Here is a 16,902-nt window from a genome sequence, read left to right on the forward strand (position 1 = left end):
AAATTCAAGTAATTAATATGAAGAAAAATTTCTCACGTACAATGCATGCGCATAATTACTAATAGGATATGAAGATGAAAATACACTCTTCAAGCAAGAAACACGCATAAAAAAAGTATTTTCACTTGAAATCACTTTTGTGAACTGAAACACAAGCAAGAACAACAGTTTTGCTGAAAACAATTCAACCAAACAAGAAGTAATTAGTGAAATTAAAATGCCTATGGTGCTAATGTGGTGCAATAGTACAACATAGAATTAATGTCACTTACCATATATGGCCGGATGGATGCGTCTGGTCTGGCCAATTCTTATTTACAAATAAAAAGATATATATATATATATATATATATATATATATATATATATATATATATTTACATTTAAATCGTAAATCTTCAATGCTAAATTTTATACCCCTAAATTATAAATCTTGAACTTTAAACCCCTAAAACTCTAAAAAAAAAAAAAAAGAAAAGTTGACAGTAAGAGCTCTTGCTTTTTTTTGTTCTTTCAACCCAGAGCAATAACAAGAAGAATCTCTGTGTGTGTGGACAAGGAATCCAAAAGGAGTACGTATATTGCTGGATCCCACGGTTGATGTGAAGAAAAAGAAAGAATGAAAGGCATTAGATAAAGTAATAAGTAATAATGCCATATTTGTGTGAGACGAGAAGGGGACACAGAAATCATGTAGAAGAAATTGGGGCATGAAGGTGACCGCCCCCCCCACCCTGTGCCGAATCGAGGGAACATTGTTGATGTAAGCGCATCAACTGGGCCACCCAGAAATCATATTTATGCATTAATTGAAATTTCAAACTCTGAAACTCTTTCTTGCGTGCACAGATCTCATAGATGGTCTCATCATGTATCTGAGGCTTATTCCTCTTTATCAAATCTTAATAGAGAGAGGAACATTAATCGATTACTTGTTTGTGTAGTGGGATCCGGAGGAGTTGCTTTTTTGTTTTTGTTTCCTGATGCTTGTACCATCCCATCCCATGTACTACATTTCTTATCTTCCTCTTTTCCTTTCTAGGCTCAAATCAAATCCATTATATTGATTCTTAAGTATTCAAAATTTTCATAATTAAGTTAGAAAGTTCATCAATTAATCCTTCTTCCTTACGAAACTTGTAAGAGTAGTAGCTATCAGAATATTAATGTTTCTGTAGTAAGACCAACCCAAATACCCAATGACGACGACGACGACGACGACGCCTTTAATTTTTTTAGTTTTGATGATAAGAAGAGATAACATGCATGGAGGGAGGCAAAGTAGATACCTACCCACTACCCACTACGCATCCTCCATGGGAATGGGTTGGGTTTATTAATTGCTTTCTGTTTTGGGAGTGCGGTGCTACTCCTTTCCTTGCCTCTGCTCAAAACTGGGCATGCAATGATGCAATTAATTAATTGAGTTAGGCGCTGGATGGTCAACCAAATATCAGAATGAAAACCAACACAAACCATTAGTGGTAGTGGAGCGATCGAGAAGCTAGAGGGTTATGATCTTGACGATTCTTGAATCACCACTACTGTAATTAAAAACAGAATGATCGATTTTCAAACAGGGCTATATATAGTCCGGCCGATTGATTCATATTTTGCTGTCATGCCCCAATAATATGTATTTGATATTTGTTTTCTTTGTCTTTCCTTTTTGTTAACCAAGTTGCGTGTCAAGGGGAGAAAAGAGACGGCCCATGCACCCAGAACAAACACTACACTGCTAGTTGATTCCAATTTCCAAGTGAGCTCTACCTAGAGGCTGGGGTTGAAAGTTTGGAGAAGGAGGTATGATGTGGACTAAACAATCAACATGTGAATATGTATCCATTGTAGGGTTCCCCAATTTGATGGATGCATGGGTCTGAGTTCGCAACATCATCTTCATCTGCCCACGTGGGTTTTTTATATATAACAAGACAACAACACAAATTGGAAAATAAATAAATAAATTTTGTTAGAAGAAAATAATTTGTCATTTTCCAAGATGAACAAACTGCTCCTCGTCTTCCTGTCAATCTTAGCTGTTCGATGGCAACTCTTACCGGCTCTTGATAGACATTCCTACTTAATTACTAAAATACCCTTCCATAGCTTTTTTCTTCTTCTTTTCCATGTTTCCTTTCCTTCATCATCATCTCATCTCTGCATCCTTTACTGACATGGTGTTTGGTTCTATATTGACTGTTTATTAAATAAATGTTTTTTTTGGTTTGTGTGAGAATTTCTCCTAATACTCAACCTCAGCTGTTTATTTATTATTATTGATCTTATGTGGGTGCCTAAATGTCAAACAACACCATATAAAAATTTGCCAACCACTTTAATTTTTTGTTTTTCAAGATAAAAAATAGCAAGGTTTTAAAAACTGACCTGAAAATAGAACCGCTGTGGCCACTAGTTTCCGGGTTAGCAGATTGATCGTTCAGATTGAACGGTTTGGACAGATTACATTATTAGGGAAAATGTAATCTTTTAGACTTTTCGGTAATTAGGTTTTTATGAGAAAAAGAGAAGTTGTGGTTGTCAGCTGAGAAAGAAAGAAAGAAGAACAAAAGAAGGAAGGAAAGAAAAAAGATAAAAGAAAAGAAAGGAAGAAAGAAGGGAAGAAGAAGAAAGAAGTGGAGGAGGATTTGACCTTCTTCAGTAATGATAATGACAATAGTGACGGCGATGACAATAGAAACACAGATCTCAGATCTGTTTTCTCTCTAGTCTCCAACCTCTACAATCTTCTTCTTCTTCTCTATTATACCTGGTATCTAGTGATCTAAAATCTGAGATCGTTCTTCTCTCTCTCTTTATTGTACCCGCTAACCGTTTTCCGGGTCGAATAGGTTGATGATTCAACCACTCAGGTCAGTGGTTTCTAACCAAGTCAACGGATTAAGGGTGAAACGGAACTGCTTGCTTGGATGATTTTTGAGCCAATTGATCCAATCGTCCAGGTCAACAACGGTTCAAAAACACTAAAACAACCCCTAATTTTTTAAGTAAAATGTTCAGTTTGGAGCTACTAACCCCTTTAGAACAATAAAACTACCCTAGACTCATTTGTTGCATGCTTGCATTTATTTGGATATCAAATGTCAGAAAATAAAGTTTTCTTCATAAATTTAAAAACCAACCCATAACCGGAACTGTGGTTCAACCATTCAATCCAAACAGCAAACAGATCAACATCAGCTCATGATATTTTAAAAATTGAAAAAAAAATAAAATAAAAATTGGCCCAAAAAACATTGTTTAGATTAAAAGGATTAACAGTTTGATCGCAATTCAATGATTTTTTTTGGAAAAATAACAGTTGAGGGGACAGGGGTAAAACAAAACTGATATCCTAACCGGTCGAACGGTGGTCTGACTGTCCGAATCAACAACGAATAAAAACCTTGCTTCAAACAATAAATGGAGATGGAGCCACAACAATACAATTAATTAGTGAATTACATTTACGTCCCTCCTTCGAATCAGAAAATGGGCTGATATACTTTTATTTCTTATAGAGAAGCAGAGTCATTTAAAAGAGGTTTTTAATATTCCCGCCTTCCTGTGCGAAACTGCCAATTAAAGCAGTTGGGAAACCCAGACCATGAGAGCGACCCTCTACTCAACCAACAGTCTCAACCTCAATATAATGGATTAATTCTACAAAATGACAAACACATCCCTACCATTTTACCTATTTATTAAGTCCCATCCTCAGAATAAGTCAGAATATTCTTGAAATCACTCATTTTCATTACCTCACCTCACTCACTATGAGGACGTTTGGTATCGTGGGTGTTTTTCTGAAAAGTGGTGCCACGTAGGATCCGTGTAGGTGATTCCACTTTTCACCGCTTATATGACTGTTTGGTTTAGGTGATTTTTGAAAAAACAGTGAAAAATGGGCATGTATTGTAAATCGCATCTCTCCTATTGCATGAAATGTCGAATTTGGCGTTTCATGCATCGATGAATCATCACCCCTAACGGCTATATGATGTGGTGCTTATGTGTATCCTAGATGTCAATAAAAAAACAGTATAATATATACACATACATGAAAAATGATGATAAAAATCACCTTACCAAACAGCATTAATGTTACTTACTGCTTACATGCCAGAAACACTGCCAAAGAGCATTAAGGTAGTGGTGAATTGATCCTAGTCCTAGGGATCACTAGGAGTCTAGGATGGACAGCACCACAATTATAATTAATTCCTTTGGGCACATGAATCTCGGAATTCCATGCTATAAGCTAAATTAAAATTTAGGTAATCCACCTTTGCATGGGATAAGACTTGGTTGATTGATTGACTTAATTATGATTAATTTTTAAACCAACCACGTTAAGGATGGTTTGAACGTTGAAAATAGTCAACAAATCGGACAGTGGAGGATTATTTTAATCCATTGAATAGAGCGACTTAGATTTCCCATGAAGAAACTTACCTCTGACACCGCGACAATGGAATGGACCCTAATTAAGATTTAAAGATTTTTATTCTGGTCAAGAGTCAAGCCTTTTGGTATGATGCACCTGCACTGCACATGCTTGCTTTACAAATAAACCAGCCTTGTTGCATTTACTAAATTACCCCTTCATGAAATTTTGTTACAGAAAATAATCAAACGGCCCACAAATGTCAAAGGGGAATTGGGCCCATCATCAATAACCCCTAGTTTTTCACAATAATTGAAAATTTTGAAATACTCCTTCGTGAGGGTATTTTCGTCGTTGGGAAAAAGGAGTATGATGATATGAAAATGATCCTTTTGTGAGAATTCACTTCACTGCGATTATAACTGCCGCTCACCCCAAATGCGTGAACATAACGGAGAGGATGTTAACGGAATAACAGCTAAGCGTTTACAGATTTTTGCTCTATAAAAAGAAAATGGGGACCCTAGAACGGTTTAAGCCTTTAAGGGAGTGGGGGAGTGGCAAAGACTAGCAAATGCCTCCCTGAGCCCGAAGGCGGTTATTGGAAACCAGAAGCTGTCTTTTTTTTGTTGTTGGGTGATGGGTGCAGGTGGAGAATTCCAAAGGGATCGCATTGATCCGATTCCCTCCCCCATACCAAAGTGGGCGGTTTTGATTCTCCGTCTTCTTTTCTTTGATTTATCGGATCATGCGATCTCTTCGGAATTTTCCATCTGTGGCTTTAGATTTCTCGTCATCGTTTCGAGGTATGCGTTCCATCTGCCTTTCTTTTCTATTTTTTTTTTTTTTTTTTATTTCTTTATCTGCCGACTGCTTAGCTTCTACTTCTACTGGTAAAGGGTTGCTTTTTCTGTTTACTGGTTTATGTTTTGTGTGGTTTTCTCATTGGGTTGAGGCTTTAGAGTATCATCCCGTTCTTCTTTTGCCAGGTTCTTTTGTTTAATTTATGTCTATCTGTTTTCCTGTTGTTGTTTTTACATCTTTGTATCAGAGAAATGGATGATATATTTGTGTTTTCGTTCATGGATAATGGTCATCACCTCATAGGATGAATTTCTGGGGTTACTTTTATGCGTTATCAAACGTAAAATTTCTTCTCTCTCTCTCTCTCTATACTTTTACTTGCACATAAATATCAATTAAGAAGTTGGGATGTCCATCCTCCACCCCATAATTTCTTAGCCTTTTGGAGATCAATTTTATTCTTTAAGAAGTAGTGAGCAGTAGATATAACTTCTTGTTTGTTATCCGTGCTGGTGGGTGTGATGGTATGTTAATGGTAATATTGATGGTGATGATGAGACTTATCCTTTTTTTCTCATGAAGAAAAAAGGATCAATATATATAGTTCCAGGATAAAAGCTACAGAATATACAGCCTTTGCATTTAATGTATAAACCTATAAATTGCAGCAGCAGATGTGTGTAAGCAGAGGAAGCGATATTGGATGAGAAGTGTTAATGTATAAACCTATTTTCTTTGCAAAGTACTTTGTTCATATTGTTTTTCAGGGACCTCTCTGAGCTTATGCTCTTGCGAGTTGCCTGATTCACAATTGGATAGATTGCAGGTAGGCCTTGTTTGTTTCTTCAAATTGTCCTGTTGCCTTGTTAGATTTTTGGACTCGTCTCTGATGTCAGGCCAAGTAGGACCGAACAGCCAATCATGTCTAGCTTGCAGATTTCTGCTGATGATAATAGTTATTTGTTTTTCTAGCGTTGTTGCTGGGTTTTCTAGTTTGGTTTCATTTAATTTACAGAAAGAAAGAATTAGTGCATGCTTGGATTATGGAAAGAAGAAAAGAAAAGGCACCTATAATAATTGGATTACAAGTTTGATTTACTGGTATATGTGGAGTTCATCACTCCTGTTTTATATTTTATAATAAGGAATTAGTACTGAGAACATAGACCTTATTGGGTAGAGTACTTACTTGCATAGATAGCCATGACCAAACGTTATTATATTTGTATATGGGGGTTTCATGATTCTATTTGAAAACTCAAAACTAAATTAATTTTAGGCTTGTTATAATATATAGCCAAATTATGTTGGACTTGTTCTTGAATCAGTATGAAATGACTATGTGACTTTGGAGCCTATTTTACAGTGAGGCATGAAGCTGGGAAGGTTGGAACCGATTCTGTGAATTGGGTAACCCATTACTGTAATAAAAAAAAAAAAAAAAAAAACAAGAAAGAGTTCATGATGACACAGTCTACTACACACACTGCTTGGGAAATAGAGGGCTTATTGATTTCCAATGGGTGTTAGGCGATCAAGAGTAGAGAAAAAAAAGAAGTGGTTGGACAGATTCTAAACCACATGATCATGGATGTACATTGAACAATAAATTAATACAAATTAACTATATATAGTTGATGGCCATTATATTCCAACCTGTTCACTGCACATGAATCAACAGCAAAATTGATCTGATCCTGCTGAGGTGCATAAAACAAATTAGTATTTGGCTCGTTATCAGACTGAAACCAGCCAGCTGGACAACACTGGAAATATCTTGCAGATCAAAGATGTTGTGATCTAAAGAGGGGAATCATAATAATCAATATGAATAAGAGAGCTGGGTGAGAGGAAGAAACCCAAGACAAGGTTGGTTGGAGACATTAATATTGGAAATGTCTAGGTGTTTGTTTGTCTTTCTATGAGAGGTTTCATTTATATCCTTTTGTTAATGCTAATGCGTCCGGATGACTCAATTATTTCAGCAAAATCAATGTCGTAATTGATTGTGTGTCTACACACTTGTCTCCATATTCCCAATCCTGTAATGACCCATCTCTTTCACCTCCAAATGCATGTCTACTTAGCCCTATTAATGGCTCGGGTCGACCCCACTAGCTTCAAGGGTAATGGGCTGAGCTTGGATGCATTGATGTTGGGCTTCATGCATGATATTCCAAATCGAGGCTTTTGCTCAACCCATCCAGTTGCTTGATTTTTTACCAAAATATTAGTTTCAGAACTGCCTCAGGGTTTAGGATTTTAGGCTGCATTTGGATGTAATGTAAATTAAGAATTGATGTAAATTTTATATCGGTTCGATTTTGTACATGTTTAGAAAGGGTGTAATTATTATTAACATAAAATTACACTTTGGTTTAGTTTTGTCTATGTTTGGATGAAATGTAGTTTTATGTGTCTGTCGATAATCGATATAAAACCTTATAAACTTAAAATTTTACATCGATAATCGAGATAGAAATTACATCGATTTTATCAATACAAAACTTTACACTCTTCCACCCATCACTATTTTTAAAAAAGCAACAATCACATTCTGGTTTAGTGTAAAATAATATCAATATATTTTTACACCGATTACAAACGCAACCTTAGGGTTTTGTGTTGAGGCACATCAAAGCCGGCCCTAATGACAGAATGTAATGCTTATATGTCTATGAAACCAGGTCAGACTATATATACAGCCTGAGTCCTGACTAATCAGACGAAGAGTTTTTCTCCTTCAAACATGTGGCCAGCCTCCCACTCAGATAAATTTTAATTCAGAATAAAAATATATTAAAGTGTTATAGGCCCCACTATTGTTCCAAATAAAAAAAAAAAAATTAAAAGACATTCATATCCTCTAATGACGAATGAAATCTGATTTCAGTTTTTTAACTGAAATAAAAACATCAGGACAAAGGCTTTCAAGACTTCATGTTGGTTTGTGTACCAGAATGGGACACAATTTAGATATCTTTAAATTAATCAAATAAAAAAATTCATCCTCAAATGCCTCAAGATTGGACGTATGAATAGTCGATCTCAAAACAATATACGTACCCACATGGCTACATATTAGTTTTCCCATACTGAACACTGGGTCTTTACAAACTTATGGCCTGAAGTAAATATTTGGTGGAAATCATGGCCATGTTCGTTCGATTTTTATTTTTCTTCATTATCTTCAATATTAAAATTTTAAAATAGACAAAAATGGATAGAAATAGAAAATGTTGCTATGCCTATGAACCAAATGCTTTTTTTCAAAAAAAAAAAAATCTTTTTGTAACAATAATAAGAATAAATTTTGAATATGTATGATTATAAATTTCATATTCATTCATTTTTTTCATCAACCAAAATAATAATACAAGTATACATATAATACACATTAGTAGATATGCAAGACCCATACCAATCAAAGACAAATCAATAATGTGGGCCCCATAACAATAACACAGCATACAAAAAAGAAACAAAGACGAGAAATTAGAATTTTTTTTTTTTTTTTTTTTTTTTTTGCATTTGGTTGCATAGATAAAATATAGAAGAAAAATTAAAGGAAGCAATTGGCACCTATCTAAAACTAATTAAAAGGAAACTAGTTTGCATAATTAAGTAGGCAGTTGTACAAATAAAGAAAAGAGATTGAAACTTCTAAATAGAAATGGAAATTAAAAATTGTAAAATTCAAAATAAAATTAATAACATGAAGTACAAAATGCCTAACAATTTCATCAAATTGAAAATAACATAATCACTAAAGATTATGTTATGCCTCATATTCATTTTATTTTTTCAAAGAAGCTCTGTAATGACGTCATAAACCATTAGCATATTTTTTTTACCAATGGTCAATATTTATTGGCATAAGTTTACACAGCAGTAACAAAAAGCTTCTTTGAAGAATGAAAATAAGCAATATGGAGCATTTTCATATTATTTTTTATGTTACAAGTTACTTCAATTGGGCCAATTGGTCATGCTGTCTTATGAATCCAGAATTCAATATCTGAGGTGTATATTACATGTTTTCTAAAAAAAAAAAAAAGAAAAATGATATCAAATTACTAGTTAAGCCAAGTGTTTCAGACTTCACTTCACCTTTCTTAATTATTTTATTAATTTTTTTTGTTTATACCTTGTAAGGTTGCACAGTGCCACCTCGCCATGCTTCAAAATCCATTTCCCCTTATATAGTTTTAAATTATTTATGGTGTATATTTATGTCTAAGTTTTGAAGGTATACATGAGAAATCTTCTACCGGTTTTCGAACCTCAAACCCCCAGCCTTACAAGGAAAACCTAATTTCGAGGACATCAAGTTGGAAAAATAAATCACCATAATTTTGAGTATCCGACCAGATACACCAAGCTGAAGACATGGCTGTTCTTGAATGGGAGTTTCTCATGCATATTCTAACCTCTCTTGGCTTTGCTTCCCAATTTTGTGATATTATTTATAATTGTATTGCTACTTCTCAAATTGTTCTTGTTAATAGCTCTCCACCCTTTTAGCCTTTTAGGGGTCCTTACGGCTAGGTAGACACCAACGGTTCTATCCACGCCTACCCACAAAATACAAAATTGAGTAGTATATATTGACTCCAGATTTCTTACCCACAACAATTCTATCCACGCCTACTTACAAAATTTCTCAGTGAATCGGAAATAATAACATGTAAAAGAATGAAATGTTCTTTCATTCTAAAAAAGAATAAGACCCATGACAAAAATTTTGTAATCCAGATCTTCCTTACCTAAAATGAGTGATAATTGAAAGAATGAAACTCATAGCAAGAAACCAAATATGGCTAAATCTACACCCACTGTGGGTCATGATCATGCAATAAACGCCCACAAGGCGACAAAGCTTTGCAATAAGAGCGTTGTTTCTCTCCCCATCGTTATAGCTATGTTTGGTTTGAAGGAAAAGGTAGGGAAAGGAAGGTAAACTTATACATGATTTGTAAAGATTTCCCCATTCTTTCTCTTCCTTTCCCTACTTTTCCCTCCAAACCAAATACAGCCTAAAAGTTACTCATGTGGAAGTGTATCAATAACATTATACCCACTAGGGTCTAGGGAAGCTATTTCCAGCCGCCATTTACCCCACTGAAAATATTTGCCCGCTTTTATCGATCTGCTTTGCTTCGAAAGCAGTATGGTTTATATTGCCTGAAAGTTCAGGATTTCGGCCACTTCTATTAAAAATAATAGCAATAAAAATAAAAATACCATAAGAAATATAAAGCTAATAAAATAATTAAAACGTATAATTCTATCCTAATTCTAAATTTTTGAGAATTTTCATTCAGATCAAGGCCCAAATATGATTGAAGCTTGAAAAATTTTAAATCTTTTTTTTTTTGTAAAAAATTTAAAACCTTAAATTACACCTATATATTTTTTTACGGTTGGGTATTGGGCCGGGCTGGCCCAACCTAGCTCAAAGCCTAACTCACCTTGTTAGGTCCAAGGCCCACTCAATCTCCAAGAGAACTAAAGTCGGACCTGGTCAAAATCTAATTCCAAGGTTCGAGTAGGGTTCGGATCAACCATAAAACTAATCTCATTCCTTGGTGGGGACTGATGTATAGGTATAACCAAAGTTTAAAGTACTAACACGTATGTTCTGTATCGACTGATATATATCGTATCAAGAATATTTCAATATATTCTTACAGAGGATGTATCAAAGTTTTGACCAGTTCAAAGGGTGGAGGAGCGTTAAACCAGCCCCCTGAACCGATTTGGCATTAACTTTAGACTAAAAGTTTGACATTAACTTTGGACTAGTCCAAGCCCAACTGTAAACCTAACAGGCTAACATATGTTTTTGGGTTGGGAACAGGTTGGGCACCTTGGGCTTAGTTTGGGCCTCGGATTTTTGACAGCGTATTAGCTGAATATGATAGCTGTATTGTAGTCTGTGGGATAAATCATAACGCCCAACGCTAGCCATAAGTTGTGGAACATATGCTTTATTATGGCTGGCATGGGACATTATGATTGGCCCCACAGCCCGTAATAATATAGTCATCAAGTACAGCTAATCCGTTCTCTATACTTTTCGATTATTTGATTATTTATATAATGCCTTTTTTTGGTAGATTATCTGTATATAATTGTTCTAATAATGTAATGAAAAAGAAAAAGGCTAATAAGGTGAATTGAAAACCTTACGCTCTTTTACTTCTTTCAGAGCGTGCAAATATTGATACAAAATTATGGTAATACAAATGATTTGAGTGCAAATTTTGACTTATTTACGTTTAAAATTCTATCTTATTTTATTTGATTGCAATACAAATAAAGTAAGATAAGACCTGAAGTGGAATAAAGTAAAACCCAAAAATAAAATTAAACTACAATTTGCATTCTTTTCATTTGCACTCAAATGCATTTATACTAGTAGAGAAAATTTTGCACTACAACCAAACACAGCCTATAAAGATTTCAACCCCTGATCTAATCACTATAAGAAGAGAAAATGAAATCCGCTCACTTTAGTATCTTGTGTCTTAAGGGCCTTTCTGGGTCAGTGGTTTGATCGTCCAGACCGAACAGATCAGCCCATGATACTTTAAAAAGTTGAAAAATAAAATAAAATAAAAAATTGGCCTGAAAACCGTTGTTCGGATTGATAATTCAACTGCTTGGGTAATTCAACACTTTTTGGGAAAGTACATTATCCAGTTTTTGGGCTGAATGGCCCGACCATCTGGGTCAATGACAGTTTTAACTAATCATAACTCATAGGCTGTTCATGTGAGACTAGACTTGTTCACAGGTTCAAGCTAGGTTTTGCCTCTTTATTAACAAAAAAATGACTAGGCCCGAGCTTGAGCCCAGTCCAATTTGGATATATATTATAACACATTAAGGGAAAATCTATGATCCGGGAAAGATATGATACGGAAACATTTTTGGCCAATCAAAATGCATCCATGAATTTTGATAAATAACACCTGATTTGATACCATGATTCCAGTTTATTGGTAAGTTATTTTCGGATATTAATCTTTTCCATATCATAGTCTATTATATAATGTATATAATGCTTTATAATATATATTATATGTTATTAATATATACTTTAATGTATATAATATTGTCGGGCTAGGCTTATTTGAAAATACTTGAACCCAACACAAAAAATAGTTAGACTTAGTGTTTAGAACCCAAGCTTGTGGGCCTAAAACTTTGCCCAAGCCCGATAAAGAATGGGCCAGGCTAAGCCAACCTGTTGGACTACCCAACCCATGAATAGGTCTATATTGGGCCCATTTCAAAAAGTAAGAAGCCGAAAGCTACTTCATGAAAGCCCTTCTAGTTGGCTACCCATACATAAAATACTTAGAGTTGGGCCTATTACATAGTTTTAATTACTAAAAATCTTCTTAATATACGCATGCAAATTATAAATGTAAGACCAAAAAAGAAGTAAAAAATAAACGAGAAAATATGGCTTTGACCCTTTCTTCCCATTATTATCAATACTAATGAGAACCCCTCTCAACCACTGCAACGAAGATGAGATTGGATTCCAAGTCCTCACTACAACTGGATCGAGCTTTAATCAAACTGTTTGGATCCCATTATTATCAATAATATGTATGTATGGTATATATATATATATATATATATGTGTGTGTATATGTATGTATGTATATATTGAACTTTTGAGCTAAATTTGAATTCCTTGAATATTTAATATATTCAACTGAACTTAAGTCTGAAAATAGATTTCAAATTGAACTCAAACAGAATAATATTGTAGTTGAACTGAGCCAAGATATGCTGAAGTTCAGTTTCAGCTTGATTTGGTTACACCCCTAACTATAACCAGCCAAAGACCTTAGGCTAAGTTTGGAAAGAATACAAATGCAAATATGTACAGCGTAAATATATACAAAATAATACAAAATATAAGGTTTTGCATTCTACATATTTGCATTTATATTCCTTCCAAACTCAACCTCACAAAATCCGATCTCCGTTTATTCAACAAATGATGCACAGGGTCGTGTTTCAAAGGCCATCTAGAAATTACAACAGGCTCTCTCTCTCTCTCTGAAATGAGTTGTCATTTAATACTATTAGGTGTTAAATTCATCTTTATCTAATATTATTAGCTAGGTTACCATGTCTATGGTTAGTCTTGAAAATTTTTTGCCTTTTTAGTGCAATTTATTCCTTTGAAGACTTGAAAATTTTAAATAATAAAGGAGGGACGAAAACAAAGGGATAGGAAGAAGGGCCTTTAAATTAGATATATAGTTGCATGCTCATAACTCATAATTAGCCTTTAGCCAAGAAAATTCAACCACAACGACACTTGATTATTTATAGAGCTTGGAATGGGGTGAGGGTAACAATATAACTTTTCTTCCGTTAGTTAAGGGCTGACAGGGCGGAGGGCCTGTAGATCCAACTTGTAGGGGAGAAAATATATCAAAGGCCTCTGGGTGTTATCTCAGAGTGAAGACTCCGATGATTAAATTAGCAAGGGCATGGCAAAAGATCAAACAAGACTTAAATGAAGATAGCTCAAACGAGATCATCAGAAAACTAGAAAGCTTAGAGCAATAAATGCCACTTCAACTGATAACAACCCAAAAGCCAAAAGGCATTGTTAGCTTTTGTTAACAAATCAATAAGGTGGAGTAATTAATTGGTTCGCAAATCACGGGACAAATCTAAATTCTAAGCACAAATAACGACTTCTTTCTTTCTTTTATGCTTGCTTCTTTTTTGGCTGACCAGAAACCTCAACTTTAGACTTCTGCAGATCTTGACTTCCTCGTAGAAAAACTATTATTTCCTAGTCGGCGAGTCGTCCTCGTTTTTTATCGTTTCTTTGACTAAACCGTCTAAAGCCGTATGGGATGTAAATGTAATAACGTAAAACCCGTAAGTCCAACGGACCTGCCATTGCCAACCCTCTCTCCTCAAGTCTTAACTAGATTCTTTCAGGTGGGCATGTATTTCTAAACCCAAGCCCAGTTTACATTGCAGCCCATCCAGTTCAGCTGCACATTTTCCTCTCTCTCTCTCTCTTTCTATTCTCCATATATTATTGAGCTTAATTTCTCAAGACCTGATTCAATTGAACCAGTGCGGGGCTCTTGTTATGGGTCTAGGTCTTACAAAATTTGTACTCGAAGAAGATAGCCAAATTAGGAGGACAAATTAAAGCAGGACAAACCTTTTCTTTGACTACTTGCTATCAGTACAAAATATGGTTCAACTTCATAGCACATGCATCTAACAGACCTACACACTTAAATTTTGAAATTAAAAACATGCGGAGGAATTTAAATTTTGAAAATTTCTTATTTTATTTCTTCGAGTGTATTAATATAATTATTGATTGAATTTAAATATTAAAATATCTAGATTTATAAATATTAATCTTATATAATATGATGTTATTTGAAATACTTTGATTTAATTAATTTGTAGGGCCTCCAAATTAAAAATAAAAACAACCCCAATATATATAGCATGGGTTGATAATTGTATATACTATATAGCCATTAAGACTGAAGAGGCATGCATTACGAATTAATATGTTTATGTTTGTATTAGATAAGTCCAATAATTAATGACAGATTGACAATTAATTTGCTCTGCCGGGGTTTTCGCCTGTGAATATTTATTATTTGTGGAATTTTAAAGAACCCGTCCAAGGCTCTAAAATGTCTGAGGCTATTTTGTCAAAGTCCAGTCATGCATGTGGAAGTGGAACAACTTGTGGACCGGGTTTCAGTACTCTAACTTAGCTAGGTTTGACAAGGAACTGTTGGTACAACAACTTGTGGGATCCCACCGGCATCCACCTCCATAACGATTTAAAAGTATGGTTTACATCGTTTTCATCTAGCTTTAATATTTCTTTCTAGTCATGTTTTCCCATTTACAGGTTTATTGAGAGACACAGACAGTACTGTATATAAATTGGCCTGCCCTCCCCCATTAGCCTTCACAGCACTCCTTGGAGAAGATTAGTATCTTGCCTTTACAACATTCTCCCATGCCAATGGCTTCTTTCCTTAGCTCAAGGACCCTAATGGCATGCCTGGCTCTTGCTCTTACTATCTGTGTAAAGGGCACCTTAGGTCTCTCTTTCTCTCTTATTATTTAGGGATGGTAACAGGGTGGGTTAGGGAAGGGTTTTGTAAATTTTAGACTCTATCTATCGTCTTAAATTTTTTAACCCATATTAAGTTGGATCTTCAGAATACAAACTCTTCCCGTATATAAAAGTATAAAACTCTCTCTGGCTCTACTCTCCCTTCATTTAAGGGTGGGGTGGGTCAGATTGAGAGATTGGGTCAAAAATTTATATCTAATTTCTTGTACTATATAAATAATAAACGAGTAAAAATACATTGCAGGCGGAGGCGGGATCAAAATTTATAATTATTTGATTAAACATATAAAATTTAAAATATTATTATATTTAGCATCTAGTAAAAATATGTATATGACTTTTAACAATATGTGGATAAGGAACAATTGGGTTTAACTTAATAGTGTACCCTATCAACCATTGCAGGCGGAGGCGGGATCAGGTGCGAGAATCTAGGCAAAGATAGCTGCGCGTTTGCAGTGTCATCATCTGGTACTCGATGTGTTCTGGAGAAGAAGGTGCGAAGAAGTGGGGAAGAGGTGTACACATGCCGGTCATCAGAGATCGAAGCTGATAAGTTGAAGGACTGGATTGAAAGCGATGAGTGCATTGAAGCATGTGGGCTCAGTCGCAACAGTGTGGGGATATCATCTGATGCCCTTTTGGAGCCTTGTTTCACACAGCACCTCTGCTCTTCCCACTGCTATGCCAACTGCCCCAACATTGTCGATCTCTACTTCAACCTCGCTGCAGGAGAAGGTACGTAATTTAACTACAACACGACTCCTTTCATTATTATTAATTACTTTGCTGCTTGATCGATCGGTCGGAACTCGGATGCTTTCAATTAATATATGGTGGCGGGCGTTGATGAACTGCTTTTAATTTCGATGATCACTTTGTTTAATTAATTGTATAGGTGTTTTTCTTCCTAAATTATGCGAAGTCCAAGGAACAAATGCTCGTCGACAAATGTCGGAGATCCGAAGCTCAGGTCTGGTAGCACCGGCACCAGAGTCCGGGCTGTCTATGAATTATCTCGTGGCTCCTGCAGTGGCACCGGAAACCAGCTTGTCCATGGATTACATCGTCGCACCAGCAATGTCACCCTATTAATTAATTAATTACCGGAGCGATCAAATATTGAAATATAGCGAGAGGCAGGGAGCTCCGGCTCACACATGCAGATAGAAATCTTAGAATGTTGGTTACTTTACTGGTAAAGTAAATATATAGCAGAATAAAAGTATTTATACACCTTTGATACGGAAATCTTTATACTTTAAAATGCTATAATTTAGTACATACTAATAGAGAGGTTAGTTATGTATATTATATGGCGTTATGTGGGATTTAATATTTTTAAAAATATCAAAATTATCCTTAAAAATAAAATATACTGTTCATTATCTTCTTCCTGAAACAGAGCTCAAGCTCTTTTTTACAAACATGATCTTTTCTCACAGCCCAAACTTGCATTGAGCAACAGCACAAAGACTTGCAAAAATGATGAAGGTATAACAGACTAAGCTGTTGGGAGCCATGAAAATGGTTATTACAATACTTT

The 16,902-nt window shown here is 35.1% G+C and overlaps 1 protein-coding gene across 2 annotated transcripts; it reads left to right on the top strand.

Annotated features, from left to right (window-relative positions):
- The first annotated feature begins 4,910 nt into the window (after nucleotides 1-4,910).
- On the top strand, nucleotides 4,911-16,607 carry LOC104596084 (uncharacterized). 2 transcript variants are annotated; one of them, XM_088895609.1, is made up of 3 exons: nucleotides 4,911-5,193; nucleotides 15,762-16,094; nucleotides 16,255-16,607. In XM_088895609.1, exons 1-3 carry the CDS (start codon nucleotides 5,136-5,138, stop codon nucleotides 16,449-16,451), a joined length of 588 nt encoding a protein of 195 aa, XP_088751735.1. In that variant the 5' UTR covers nucleotides 4,911-5,135; the 3' UTR covers nucleotides 16,452-16,607. The 2 variants fall into 2 exon arrangements, with proteins under 2 accessions (XP_088751735.1, XP_010255407.1); XM_010257105.2 differs by lacking the exon at nucleotides 4,911-5,193 and adding an exon at nucleotides 15,170-15,321.
- Nucleotides 16,608-16,902: the final 295 nt, after the last annotated feature.

The sequence above is a fragment of the Nelumbo nucifera genome, chromosome 1 (genome assembly GCF_055504915.1).
Source record: "Nelumbo nucifera cultivar China Antique chromosome 1, China Antique-T2T, whole genome shotgun sequence".
NCBI lineage: Eukaryota > Viridiplantae > Streptophyta > Magnoliopsida > Proteales > Nelumbonaceae > Nelumbo > Nelumbo nucifera.